This window comes from Drosophila guanche, unplaced genomic scaffold (genome assembly GCF_900245975.1).
Source record: "Drosophila guanche unplaced genomic scaffold, DGUA_6, whole genome shotgun sequence".
NCBI classification, from domain to species: Eukaryota; Metazoa; Arthropoda; class Insecta; order Diptera; family Drosophilidae; genus Drosophila; species Drosophila guanche.
In genome coordinates, this window is record NW_022995746.1 from 8,733,452 (window position 1) to 8,746,391 (window position 12,940).

Sequence of the window (12,940 nt, forward strand, 5' to 3'; positions counted from 1 at the left end):
ATAAATACAACAAATACATAACTTCTAAACATTTACCAAATATTTCACGCTACAACAGACAACAGGTAACCCAGTAATTAGGGAACTAAACAGAAATGCCAGCATACGAGAAGCGACCCTCGAGGGAGCTTCTGGGGCATCGGGTGCTCCATGATAATCGCCAGAACGGACCAACCCGTTCCGCAACTGCACAACATTTTCCAATTCGTAAGAAGGAGCCAATGGCAAGTCACACCAAACGTGTCCCATACGGCAAACAACGAAGCAATGGTGCAAATGGACAACCATTGAAGGCCAAAAACGAGTTCATGCAAGCTGGACAGAGCCTCACATCATGTCTGATCACGAGGACCCCAATGGAACAAAGATTACCTGCTGGTGGGAAAACTACAGATCAACATTTTATTCTTTCATTCATTCATTCATCACATCCTTTAATATGTAGGTGCCAACAACCCAGCCGAACGCTCTGTGGGAAGATTGCCGCGTACAGACAGCGAATGCCAGTTCAAGGCACCAGGAATCGACTTTCTAACAGAACGGGATACTAATATCACAACCCACGAGGTCAAGATGCGTTCCTCGGTGACTTCGATAAAGAATTATTCCAACAAATGCGATTTCTTCCCAGAATATGTGGACAAGCGACCATTCAAGGAGCAGGGTACCCAAACGCTCTATAGGTAAGGTGGAAGGATCTTTAAATATTTCTGGACTATATGTCTGCTTCACAGGGAATCATCTGCACAAACGGTGGCATATTTGCCAGAGATCGTGGACAAAGAAATTAATGAGAATCTAGAGCTTTTCACCCTACCATCTCTACTGCCTGGAGACAAGCCACCAGGACTCCACGAGGTCGAGATCCTAGAGCGTTCCCGCAAACGTTGGAACTTCAAAAAGGCAGTGAAAGTGAACTTTTTGAAACAATTGCATGAGGCCCGCGAGTTGGCAATGCAAACGAAGTATAAATCCATACTGGAAGCTTTTGAATGGGAGAGTTGGATCGAGCGAGAGGAATCAATACAAGAGTGTCAGAGCATGCGACTCGAGATCGTCATAAAGATGTTTGACAAGCGCGAGAAGGAGATGCATTCAGCATCCAAGACGCGCATGGAAATGGCTTGCGAACGCATCGAGAAACGTCGTCAAAGGGGTTTGCACAAGAACGAGATAGAGTATCAGCGTGGCAAACGCCGTAACGACATACAGCTCGCAAAGACGTCCCGGAGGTGGAAAAAGCAGAGTCCTATGTATGCCTTGGGGTCACCATGCTCCGAGTTCTATGGCCCACTCATCAGGCACGGTGTTGATCCGGCACGTAGAAACTTTCCAGGCACTAACCGCAAAGCCTTTGACATTAGGATGGATGACCTGGAGAAGCGCGTGAACGTCGGCAACTTGACATGTCCTTTCAGAAAGCTCAAGGAATGGTCCAAACCTAAAGAGTATGTTCAGGAATACGAGCAGAACTTCTGCTCTGATAAAAATTTGCAAAAGCTTTACGAGTCTTTGAAGGGCTTGAGAACGCAAACGGCTAAGGAAAAGGCAGAGCCGAAGTGTCTTCGGAAAAGAAAGAAATTTACCTCGGGACATGATGAATACGATCAGCAGCCAGATCACATTCATTTCTATCAGGCAGCGCCAAGACAGGTAGAACAGCCGGAACCGGCAGACCCTCAGAAGCAGGCTCCTCGTCCTCCAACAAGAAGGCCCACAACACATGCAAAGTATTTAGAGGCTCAGAGGCGACAAGAAGCTTTTGAGAATTTACTGAACACGCACGAAGGCACCCATATTGGGTGGGTCATGCAGTTCCTTTCTGAAGAAATGGCCCGGCTGAAGGAACATCGAAAGCTCCACTTCTTTACCATTTTGGCCCAGAAAGAGCGATGGCGACGCGAAGCGAATGAAGCAGGATTACGACAAAAAGAAAACGAACTGAGAAGCCTCTACGAAGAGTTGTTCCAAAAATCTACTGGGGCCCATAATCAGGTTGGCAAAAAATATCTCAGCGTTCTTTTATCAACAGATATGAGCCACATAGCAGAGAGTGAGGCGGCCATAACGGTGACCGGTCAGGCTAGACAAATCGATTCAGATATTCAGAGATGGCTGGAGAGCTTCAAGCTCATTCAGACGCCACTCACCTATGCTCCTCTGCGATTGATGCTTCAAGACATGGTCTCCCCAGACATGAATGCTGCACTCGATCGTCATGAGAAGTCGCTAATCGCAAATTATATTATCGAGGAAGTGATATTTGGCAGAGTGTGGGAAGAGCTGGAACCATTTGACATAGCCGGCACTCTGACCAGCGACTTCATTGATCGGCTCATCGACAACGATCTCTATTTGTGCTCCACTGACAGCGAGAGCGAGACACCTCAGAGATCATCCTGGTACGAGGCTGAGGCCATAATACGAAAACTCATCCGTCAGGCAGTACCCGGACAACGCTGGAAAGATGAAACCGATCGCATTGTGCACGAGAACCAAAACAATCTGTTTGATGATGTGTTTGCTGAAATCATGAACAAGATCGATGATCCCGCACCATTGAAATCCTCCGACCTAATCGCTGTGCGTGCATTTCAATCTCAACGGCGCATTTCAAAGACTGACAATTTTCGAACCTTAGATAATGCAAGCCTCCAAATGATCCTAAGCTCATTGCCAAACTCAGAATTTGAGCGAATGCAAACACTTTCTCTACAAAAAAAGTTAAAAAAGGACAATGTTACAGCTGGATTGAAGACCTTCGATAAGTACCACGAAGATGAAAATGAAGAATTAGATATCTTTATAAAATCAGAGGTGTTTAAACGGGTGGACGCAATGGAAGACACGCAAAAAAAACACCCAGAGGATGTGTTCAGCATCACTGGAGTGATAAATCTAAAAGAGGAAAAGGACTTTAAGACGCTCAAACATGAACAAAATGTGAAAGTGTTGTATGTACCATCTGTCAATGAGTTTGTAGCTCCTGGTAGTCTCCATGAGACCGTCTTCGAGGAGGAAGAATGTGCCGATGGTGAAGAGGAAGCTAGCACTGAATCGAAAGCTAATTCCACACCAGATGTTCTCGGCCTGCATCTAACCTCTAGGGAAAGCAACGAAAATGAGGAAGATGTGGAAGCTGTGGAAGATGTGGAAGATGAGGAAGGTCTGGAAGAACATTTTCTTGAGGAACAATCCGGGTCGATAGAAGCCAAGACTTACAGAGCGAATTCTCAAGTATTTAAGTTCAGATGATTGTTTAAATTTAAATTTTTTGACAGTTGCATATATTACTTACATACATCTAATGTAGTTGTAATGCAAACTTAGAGCAGTACAAAAAATATGTTATACATAAAACAAGTGTCAAAAAGTGTAAAACATATTATAAAATAATTTAACAACCGGTATGATGGGATGCCCTATGCAGAACATTTTAGACGAGAGTGAGATAGAGTGTGATAGCAGCGGCGTGGGGCTGCTTCTAAGCCTAGGCGAAAGTAAGCGCGAGATAAGAACAGGAACGAAGAAGGCTGAATAGGAAGACGAAAGAAAGGCCGCTGGCGACGACCACTGCTTAGTGTTTTTATTTCGCTCTCGCTCTCACCTTGTACGGATCCGTATCAGAGCCATAGCCGAAAACTGTAAAAGCATTTGCTCTGCTCTGCTGTAGTTTTTTCAGGAGCTCAAAACTGCGTGCGAGATGAGAGCAGAGATAAGGCAATTTTTAGATTTACTATGGCTCTCGGGTGTTTTTGTTGTCTGCTGCAGCAAAGCAAAGCAAATGCAAAGTGAGAGCGTTAGCGAGACAGAGCAGAGCAATATTTGTATTGATATTGCTGTAGTAAATGCGAACGCTGGACTAATTATCGGGCTGGGAAACCCGACAATAACTTAAGACCCGTCGCACACGAAATTACGCTTTAAAGTTATAACTTAACACTTGACTTTTACTTTTATTGAATCATCCGAAAGCACTCTAAGATTCTAAGAGGGGAATATAGAAAATATAATTTAATAAAATGGATCTGTAATATTAGAAACTCAGCTGACAGAGCAGCGCTGTGCCACGGTTAATCCAGTGGGACGTTGGAGTATTTGGATTGCAGAGCAACAACATGGCCACCACAAAGTTGGTACTGTGTCCTGTGGTGGACAGGACACCCCGTCGTTCGGCCGTCTTGTAGAGCGGACACAGATAGTTGTGACGCTCGGGCAGATCGGTCCGCTTGAGTGGCTTCAACCATATCAAGGGCATGGGATCGAAAAGTTCCCTTGGACGCGACTCGGCTAAATATTTGGCCGTGCGATCCCAACGGGCACCCTCTAGGTAAATCCCATACACATAGACTCCATCGGCGGGTGCAGTGATGCCCTGGATTTCGTTCTCCTCCAGCGAGAGGACCTCATAGTCGAAGGCAAGCAGATCTATGGAAATAACATACTTTCGTGCATAGTTCTGCTGGGCGCCAGTGAGGAAGGCCTGGGTGAAAAAGAATCCCGACAGCCAGAATGTGGAGGGGGCTCCATGGTCGTACCAGTGCTGAAATGAATATGAAGGGAACACATGCGTTTATTACAGCGAACCGTACCAGGGCACCTCTTATCGATTGGCCCAGCAAACAAAAGTCGGCACCCTAGCAGCCGCTCCGTTGCTAACATGCAAAATTCTTCCTTAGCTTACCTGCAGGAATTCCAGGCGGTGCAGAAAGTCGGTTACATAGCTGCCGAGTGGTTTCAGGCTGGGATACGATTTACCAGCCCACATTGCTGGTATCTTCGCAATCAGGACAGACTTATAGACAGCCTCCACAGCGGCAGACATCACCACCAAACCTGTATGGAAACCAAAAGCATCAGTAAAGTTAATAAATGTAGGAGGCTGTGCGAAAAACAAAATGCCAAGTTAAAAAATTAAAACTAAATTAGTATAAAACAACACGTGAATCCACAAACACATAAACAATACATTATACACTATAAAAAATTTGCAACAAAAACAAAGATAGATTTAGCTGGAAGCTCACACAAAATGCCAGCACACGAAAAGAAACTGAGAAAGGCCCAAAACCGATTGGCCCTTCTCGAGGAAAAAGAGAAACGAAACAACAACTCAAATGTGGATGATTACACATATTCAACTGGACACCAAAAGAAACATTCGCCAGCTCAGACCAAACGGGTGACATTTAGCAAGCAAAGGTCCCAGGGAGAGTCACCACAGATACCCAAAGATGCCTGTCTGCAGGGGCTCACATCTTGTTTGATCACAAAGTCCACGTCGGATCATCGACTACAGGCCGGTAAGTGCTACAGGAGATCAGGAATGATCAATCAACTTTATCAATATTTATTTCACTTTAGGTGCCAATACCCCTTCCGAGCGATCGGTGGGAAGATTGCCGCGTACAGACAGCGAATGCCAGTTCAAGGCACCAGGAATCGATTTTCTAACAGAACGGGATACGAATATCACAAGCCATGAGGTCACTATGCATTCCTCGGTGACTTCAATAAAGAATTATAACAACAAATGCGATTTCTTTCCAAAATATGTGGACAAGCGACCATTCAAGGAGCAGGGTACCCAAACGCTCTATAGGTAAGACGATAGGAACTTTATATATTTCTATGTTATTCCTTTGTGCCTGCTTCACAGGGAATCCTCTGCACAAACGGTGGCCTATTTGCCAGAGGTCATGAGCAAAGAAATGAATGAGCATCTAGAGCTTTTCACTCTACCATCTTTGCTGCCTGGAGACAAGCCACCGGGACTCCATGAGGTTGAGACCCTAGAGCGGGCCCGTAAACGTTGGGAATTTAATAAGGCAGTGAAAATGAACTTAATGAAACAATTGCGAGCTGCACGGGAGTTGACAATGCAAACCAAATACAAATCCATACTGGAGGCATTCGAGTGGGAAAGTTTCATGGAACGGGAGGAATACATACAAGAATGCCAGATGATGAGACTCGAGATCGTCATAAAGATGTTTGACAAGCGCGAAAAGGAAATGCATACAGCATCCAAGACACGCATTGAAATGGCTTGCGAAAGAATTGAAAAACGGCGACAAGAGGGTCTACGCAAGAACGAGATAGAGTATCAGCGTGGAAAGCGCCGCATTGAGAGCCAGCTTAACCCCACGGTCCGAAAGTGGAAGAAACAGAGTCCTATGTATGCGCTGGGATCACCATGCTCCGAGTTCTATGGACCACTTATGAGACACGGTGTGGATCCGGCACGTAGAAACTTCCCAGGCACTAACCGCAAAGCCTTTGACATCAGGATGGATGACCTGGAGAAGCGAGTGAGCATACAGAAACTACAGTGTCCGTTCAGAAAGCTCAAGGAATGGTCCAAGCCAAAGGAGAGTATCAAGGAGCACGAGCAGAACTTCTGCTCTGATAAAAACTTGCAAAAGCTCTACGACTCGCTGAAAGGCTTGAGAACGCTGGCGAATAGGCACAAGGCACAACCGAAATGTCTCAAGAAGCGGCCGATACCAGCTTCTGAGACAGAATCCATTATAGGACAAGAGTTTGAATTTCAAGATCCCAATGCCGCATACGGCGTAATGCGAATAGCCAAGGAAGAGACCGCAGATATCTCAACGACATACAAAGCACCTACTTTCAAAGGTACCCCTCCACAAACAGAGGGCTCAGTGTTCAGCAAGCGAGTGCGAGATGAGAGAAGCAGCCAGGAACTAGAGAATCTACTGCACACGTACGAAGGCACCCACATTGGTTGGGTCATGCAATTCCTATCCGAAGAGGCGGGACGACTGAAGGAGCTCCGCAAGCTCCACGTGCTATCCATGTTAATGCAGAAAGAGCGCTGGAGACGAGAGGCAGGCGAGGCAGGCTTACGACAGAAGGAGAACGAAATGCGAAAGCTCTACGAAGAGTTGTTCCAGAAGTGCAATGTGGCCAACAATCAAGTCAGCGATAAGTATCTAAATGCTATTCTTACAACAGATATTAAACACATAGCTAAACACGATGCTGCAGAAACAGTGACCGATCTTGCTAAAGTGATTGATGCCGATATCGAGCGTTGGCTGGAGAGCTTCAAGCTCATCCAGACGCCACTCACCTATGCTCCACTGCGACTGATGCTTCGAGGCATGGTCTCCCCAGACATGAATGCTGCACTCGATCGTCATGAGAATTCGCTCATCGTTAGTTATATTGTGGAGGAAGCGATATTTGGCAGAGTGTGGGAAGAGCTGGAACCATTTGACATAGCCGGCACTCTGACCAGCGACTTCATTGATCGCCTCATCGACAACGATCTCTATTTGTTCTCCACTGACAGCGAGAGCGAAACACCGCAAAAAACTTCATACCACGAGGCTGAGGCCATAATACGAAAACTCATTCGTCAGGCAGTACCCGGACAACGCTGGAAAGATGAAACCGATCGCATTGTGCACGAGAACCAAAACGATCTGTTTGATGATATGTTTGCTGAAATCATGAACAAGCTCGAGAATCCACTACCCGTTTTACCCTCTCAATTGATCGATTTACGTGGGACGATATCTAACCGTACAATTCGCTTGACGGACGACATACGTGGGTTGGAGAAAATAGACTACAAGGCAATCAGAGAGCAGTCGTCACAGCCAGACACAGAACTACTCCGCATTCAGCTGCTGAACTTGTTCAAGAGAATGACGGAGGACAAGATCACCAGGGAGCTGGACACCCTTGACATATACCAAGGGGATGACCACCTAACTGAAGATCGGGATGTACACATCGAAACGCAGGTTTTCCAAAACGCTGTCAATATATCAGGTGACGTTGATTGGGAGCCTGATGTCCAGAAAGGCGTCGAAGTTGAGGCAGAGGTTGAGTTTGAAGAAGAGGCTGAGAATGAGGCTGAAGAAGAACAAGAATCTGAAGGAGGCATTGACATGGAGTTTGAGGACAAACTTGGGGCCTATTATATGTCTGAAGCTGATGACGAGTTTGAAAATGACAACGAAACGGATAATTCCTCGTATCGAATCTACTCGGAGGAAGGAGAAGAAGAATTATCATTGCCCAAGGAAGAACTGACAGAACCTGATGGCTTGACAAAACGAAAGAAGTCTCAGGTGAAGATTATTACCCAAGAAGTTGTTACCGAGATGATCGACCAATCACCGATACAACTTCTTGATCCGGAAGAAAATGAGGCGGACCTCAGGGCCGGTGGTTCTGTCTTCAAAACAAGTTTCAACTCGACGGCAAGCCATGTGGCAAGAGAATACAACCTGATCGAACCCTTAGAACACCAAACTTCAGATCAAATACTGCATGAAAAACCAACAACCTCAAAGGAAGTGGGAAAAGTCGTCTCTCAAACAGGATCGCAACGATCACAGCAATCACATCGTAAATAAGGTGCGAAAGTTAACTGATTCGCGTGTTGAAAATATTTAAAATAAATATAAGAATTACATAAACATAAACTCACCCTTGATGCCCTTTTTCAGTGTAATCAAACTCGTGCGGATGGTGTTCAGCAGGACATTGAAGCGCACCATTTCCTGCACCAGCACCGTGTTCATGCTCTGATGGTATATGGTAGGATACTTGAGCAGCGCCGCATCCCGATCGAAGAGCTTGGGTAATTTGTCTAGAATATCGGTGGCCACATTGGTCACTACCTCCTCGGGTGTGAGCGCTTTGGAGTCGTCGCTGTCATCGTGGGAGGCGCTCGTGTCCTTCAGGGGCAATGGGTACAGGGCAAGGAAGGGGGGACTTGTGGGATAAGTGGGTAGGGACAGGTTCTCGGGAAAGCGTCTACTAAGCACTTCTACATAGACCTTTTGTGTTTTCTCCAGTTTCTAAAATGCGGCACAAGTAAACAAATCTATAAAGCAGAAAGCTTCTAACAAGCATTAGCTGGCACTTACACGTCTCTCATAGAGATCCTGTTTTGAATGTGGCAATTAAAGCGTTAAATTTATTACATTTTATACAAAGAGAATTACTCTGGAAAACCTTACCCAGCGATCCTTTTATGGCAAGCAAGAATGTGTATAAAGATGCAGTTTAAGGGTATTTTCCAAGCCTTAATTTGTGGTCTAAAACTATACAACTCTCTAAAAGCATGAACAAGAATGGACTTACCTGTGTCAGCAACGTGTGCGAGAGCAACATGTCCGTCTCTTTTTGATCCCTCATAATGTCTGCATTGGCATGGAAGCCAAAGATGGCCGGTGACGAGATCTGAGGCAGCTCTCGGGTGTAGTTCATGTACAACTCGACTTCCTTGTACACGGGAACATAGTACAGCTCCGACTCGTCGAGGAAGTATGGCTTTTCCAGATCGATCACCGCGGGACAGTAGTACAGATCTAGTATGGTCTTGAGGGTACGGCGATCCCAGTCGTCGGTGACACGACCTCCGTAGTTGCACTCGCCCGTGAGATAGCGCAGAGCATCGTAGTTCACTGACTCGTACTGGTTGAGGAACATGCGCAGCTGCATCAGGGATATGCGCAGATCGGTCTCGTTGAACTCGTAGGGTATGTTCCAGCCGATGGGGCCGAAGGTGCGGCGTTCCTGGATCACAGCATGGAAGAAGCAGAGCGAGTAGATCAGCTGCTTGAAGATGCGCGGCTGGGTGCAGGACTCGTACCACTCCGGATCACTGATCGGATCGCTGAACATAGAACGGAGTATGTTTGAGCGCAGACCCTTGGGTGGTTCGTTGGTCATTTTGATGCCATTCTGCAGCACCACCACCGGGAAATGATCGGCCGGATATGAGGTAAGCCACAGACGGAAGTCCGGATGCGTCGAGTCTGGCAGTAAGTTCTCGCAGATCTTTTCCAGCATGGGCATAAAGCTGGCTGCCAAATGGCAGTTCTGCAGCACCACCCAATTGCCCATTTTGACACCCTCATCGATCATCTTCATGGCAATGGGACCCTGACCCTGGCCCAGCGACAGAGAGAACAGACGGTTAGTGCCGAAGCCCTGGTCCTCTGCAAACTTCAACAGCGTGGCCGTGGGATCGGAGCCAGGCGTCAGAATGAATATCAGCGGCACACAGCAGTGCGAGTCACCGAAGGAGGCCATCAAATCGAATTGCGGCGGGTCGACAAACTTGGGACCCAGCTCTCCAGACACAAAGTTAAGCACGGCTGGCACCAGTTTATCCGGTCGAAAGACCCGCAGCAGCAACAGCTTCTGAAAGACGGAGATGCGCTTGCTCCAGGCAGCGGGTATGTCCTTATTGTCCTGCGGCACTTTCGAATCAAAATACAATTTCCAACTGTTCGTATTCGCAACAAAATCCTCGCGTAAGCCCTTAAAGTTGGGCAAATTGGTCAGCCGGCAGACCTCATCCCAGTTCTGTACGCCCAGCCAGTGGGTGGGATTCTTGTGCGGATTCTCCAGACCAATGCCTCCAGTCAGCAGGAACATCCATTCGGCGTTGTCAATCAAGTTATCGTGCTTCATCAGGTTGATGTTCAATATAAGCGAGAACAACAGCTTATCCTGTGGAAAGGCCAAAACATTTCATTAGAAACGGCAAACAAAAAATACGAAAAAGGGCTACGGATGGTATGTGTGATTGGGTTCGTTCAGGGTCATCATTTTGGGCTTGTTTTCGCATTAAATGGGTTACAGAAAACCCCAAAAGGTTGCCCTCGCAAATCAAAGCATTTTCCGAAGCAAACCAAGCGGCGATGCCGCTTCTCTGATAGCAATTCCCTTCATTTCTTTCTTTTTGCAAGAGAAAATTAAAAGGCCGGGGATCAAAGGTTAACTCATGGCTGTGGCGCTACAGGAAGCAAGCTACAGGGAAAGTACAGGGCATGACATAATTGACTGAAAACAGCATAAAGCTAGGTAGAACTTGTTTGGATTATTATTTCATTTTTTCCCCCTTCTTTTAGTTTCTTTTGCCAGGGTACATCCTTTGATTGCAGGCAGCAATGTAATAATATTATTCGAGTAGCTCGAAACCTGCACTGTGGGCGATGTGAAGGTGGTTTTAGGAGTTTTGAATCACAAATTAGTTTCAAAAAAGTGTGGATATATTCAAAGGGAAATGTAATATCATCAAAAATATGTTATAGGTAATTGATTGATGGAACAAAAATGGGAGATGGCAACACTTTACTGTAGAGAATGTGTCCCTCAATCCCACGTTAACATCCACTGCAAGTGCAGTGGCAGCCACTGCTGCCCTTCATTGTCAGTTGAAGTGGCATTCGAGTAGAATGTACTTGGGTACTAAAAGAACTTAAATATTATTTAAAACCAAGTCAAGTCAAGTCAAGTATAGCACGAAGCTCAGCCACAAAGCAAATGATACGCAACGGCATACGCCTCAAATGTCACATTATTCGATTATGCGCAATTACGGGGCTAACGATGGCTAAAGGGTACGGTACGGACGGGTCGGGCACCGGTCAACGGATGGACGAAGGTTTGACAATAATTGGCATTAGCCATGGGCACTCACACGCTCGAACAGACTCCGACAGATGTTGACATACAGGCTGTAGGTGAAATGATTCCGCAAGTCCTGCAGGCGGGCCACGATATCGTCCACCTTCTCGGTGTTATCGATGGAGGACATGTACAGGTTGACAAACCAAACCAAACTGTACTGATACATGGGATCAATGTTGGCCAGTTCCACTGAAATGCAAAAATAAAATATAATATATGCAGAGTGCTTACAGATATGTCCGTAGATGGTTTACCTATTGTGAAGAATAAAATTGTAGAGTGCTCGGCTATTGGTACATAACTCAATCGAGCAATATCAATTTGCTTTTCGGTGGCCTCCGTAATAATTTGCTTCTCATTAATGTCATTAGCCAAGGCCTTGGCCGAACTCAATATCTGCACGGCCGTCTCATCTTCCAAGATATTTTCAGCGGATGAAAGCACTTCCAGTATCTGGTCTTCAGTCTCCTTTAACATGCGCTTGTTCTCAGCTCCCTGAACAATTAGATTATTCTTCTCCGCCTCCAAATCGGGACGTTCCCGAGCCACCGTAATGCCCAGCAATTGATCCTGTAAGCCCTGTGTGGTAATCATAAAATTAAGGAGGGTTACCTTGACAGCCACCTCGGGTAGATAATGTGGATTTCGCAGCTTCGTTGTCATATAGAATCTGGAATCAAAAATCGTTTCAAACTTGCATGTTAGGAGAAGCAAATTGAAATATTTCCCTACCTAAAATTATGATTATACTCAATCACAGAGTCGCCCAACTTGATGCAGAGTGTACCGCCCTGCTTGAAGAGCTGCTTCAGCAACACCGACTCCAAAATGGGATCCAACTCCTCGCCAATATTCTCCAGCAGCACGGGCAAACCAAACTGTATGGCATTCTCCATGACGCGAGTGTAGTCCGGCTGATTGAGACGTATCACACAGAGTTTATTGTTCTTCTCATAGTTCTTGATCCATTTGTTGGCCTGTCCCTGGGGATCAATCATCAGTGGCCAGCGGCGTGCATTCCTGCAAGAGGCACACAAATAAATGAATATACGTAATCGTGTATCTAAACACGCACTTTAAATGATATTACAAATGCAGGCAATTTGTCAACAGGCACACAGCCTGGACTCCAACAACGAGCCCATCATTTTGTTGGAAGTTGGAACATTAAAAAGAGATCCGCATAAATACACATTCAATATTTACGTCAATAATTCATAAGCGTAAATAATTCTATAGACATTTTTTTGCTCGCATTATGTGGGTAGGTGCATGCATGTACATAAATACATACATATGTAGACCCCCTTCTTCTGTGGTGTGGGTTTTGTGGGTTTTGCAATGAGAGCAAACTCGGCTTCAAATATGCCAATACATCATGCAAACGCAAACGTTAAGCCACAGACAGAAGTACATTACAGAGAGAGCGTAGAAGGTTATTGTCTTCCAAAGGGGTTTCGAAAGTTATTTC

At 45.9% G+C, this 12,940-nt stretch overlaps 2 protein-coding genes across 5 annotated transcripts in view; one reads left to right on the forward strand and one right to left on the reverse strand.

The window, feature by feature from the left end:
* Positions 1–8,465, forward strand: LOC117582196. 2 transcript variants are annotated; one of them, XM_034269802.1, is made up of 4 exons: positions 1–378; positions 446–683; positions 735–2,112; positions 7,062–8,465. In XM_034269802.1, the coding sequence occupies exons 1-4, from the start codon at positions 96–98 to the stop codon at positions 8,394–8,396; spliced, it is 3,234 nt and encodes a 1,077-aa protein (XP_034125693.1). In that variant the 5' UTR covers positions 1–95; the 3' UTR covers positions 8,397–8,465. The 2 variants fall into 2 exon arrangements, with proteins under 2 accessions (XP_034125693.1, XP_034125692.1); XM_034269801.1 differs by lacking the exons at positions 1–378; positions 446–683; positions 735–2,112 and adding exons at positions 4,925–5,303; positions 5,365–5,602 and having other exon boundaries at positions 5,660–8,465.
* LOC117582194 (dynein heavy chain 7, axonemal) overlaps positions 3,829–12,940 on the reverse strand; it is a 24,536-nt gene continuing 15,424 nt past the window's right edge. The window contains exons 18-26 of one of the 3 annotated variants that reach the window (XM_034269798.1): positions 12,202–12,489; positions 11,724–12,139; positions 11,480–11,658; positions 9,130–10,506; positions 9,006–9,014; positions 8,913–8,930; positions 8,471–8,843; positions 4,685–4,836; positions 3,829–4,543 (exon numbers count right to left, since the gene is read on the reverse strand). In XM_034269798.1, the coding sequence (XP_034125689.1) occupies positions 4,037–4,543; positions 4,685–4,836; positions 8,471–8,843; positions 8,913–8,930; positions 9,006–9,014; positions 9,130–10,506; positions 11,480–11,658; positions 11,724–12,139; positions 12,202–12,489 (3,319 nt within the window). In that variant the 3' untranslated portion in view covers positions 3,829–4,036. The other 2 variants (XM_034269799.1, XM_034269800.1) reach the window with 2 other exon arrangements.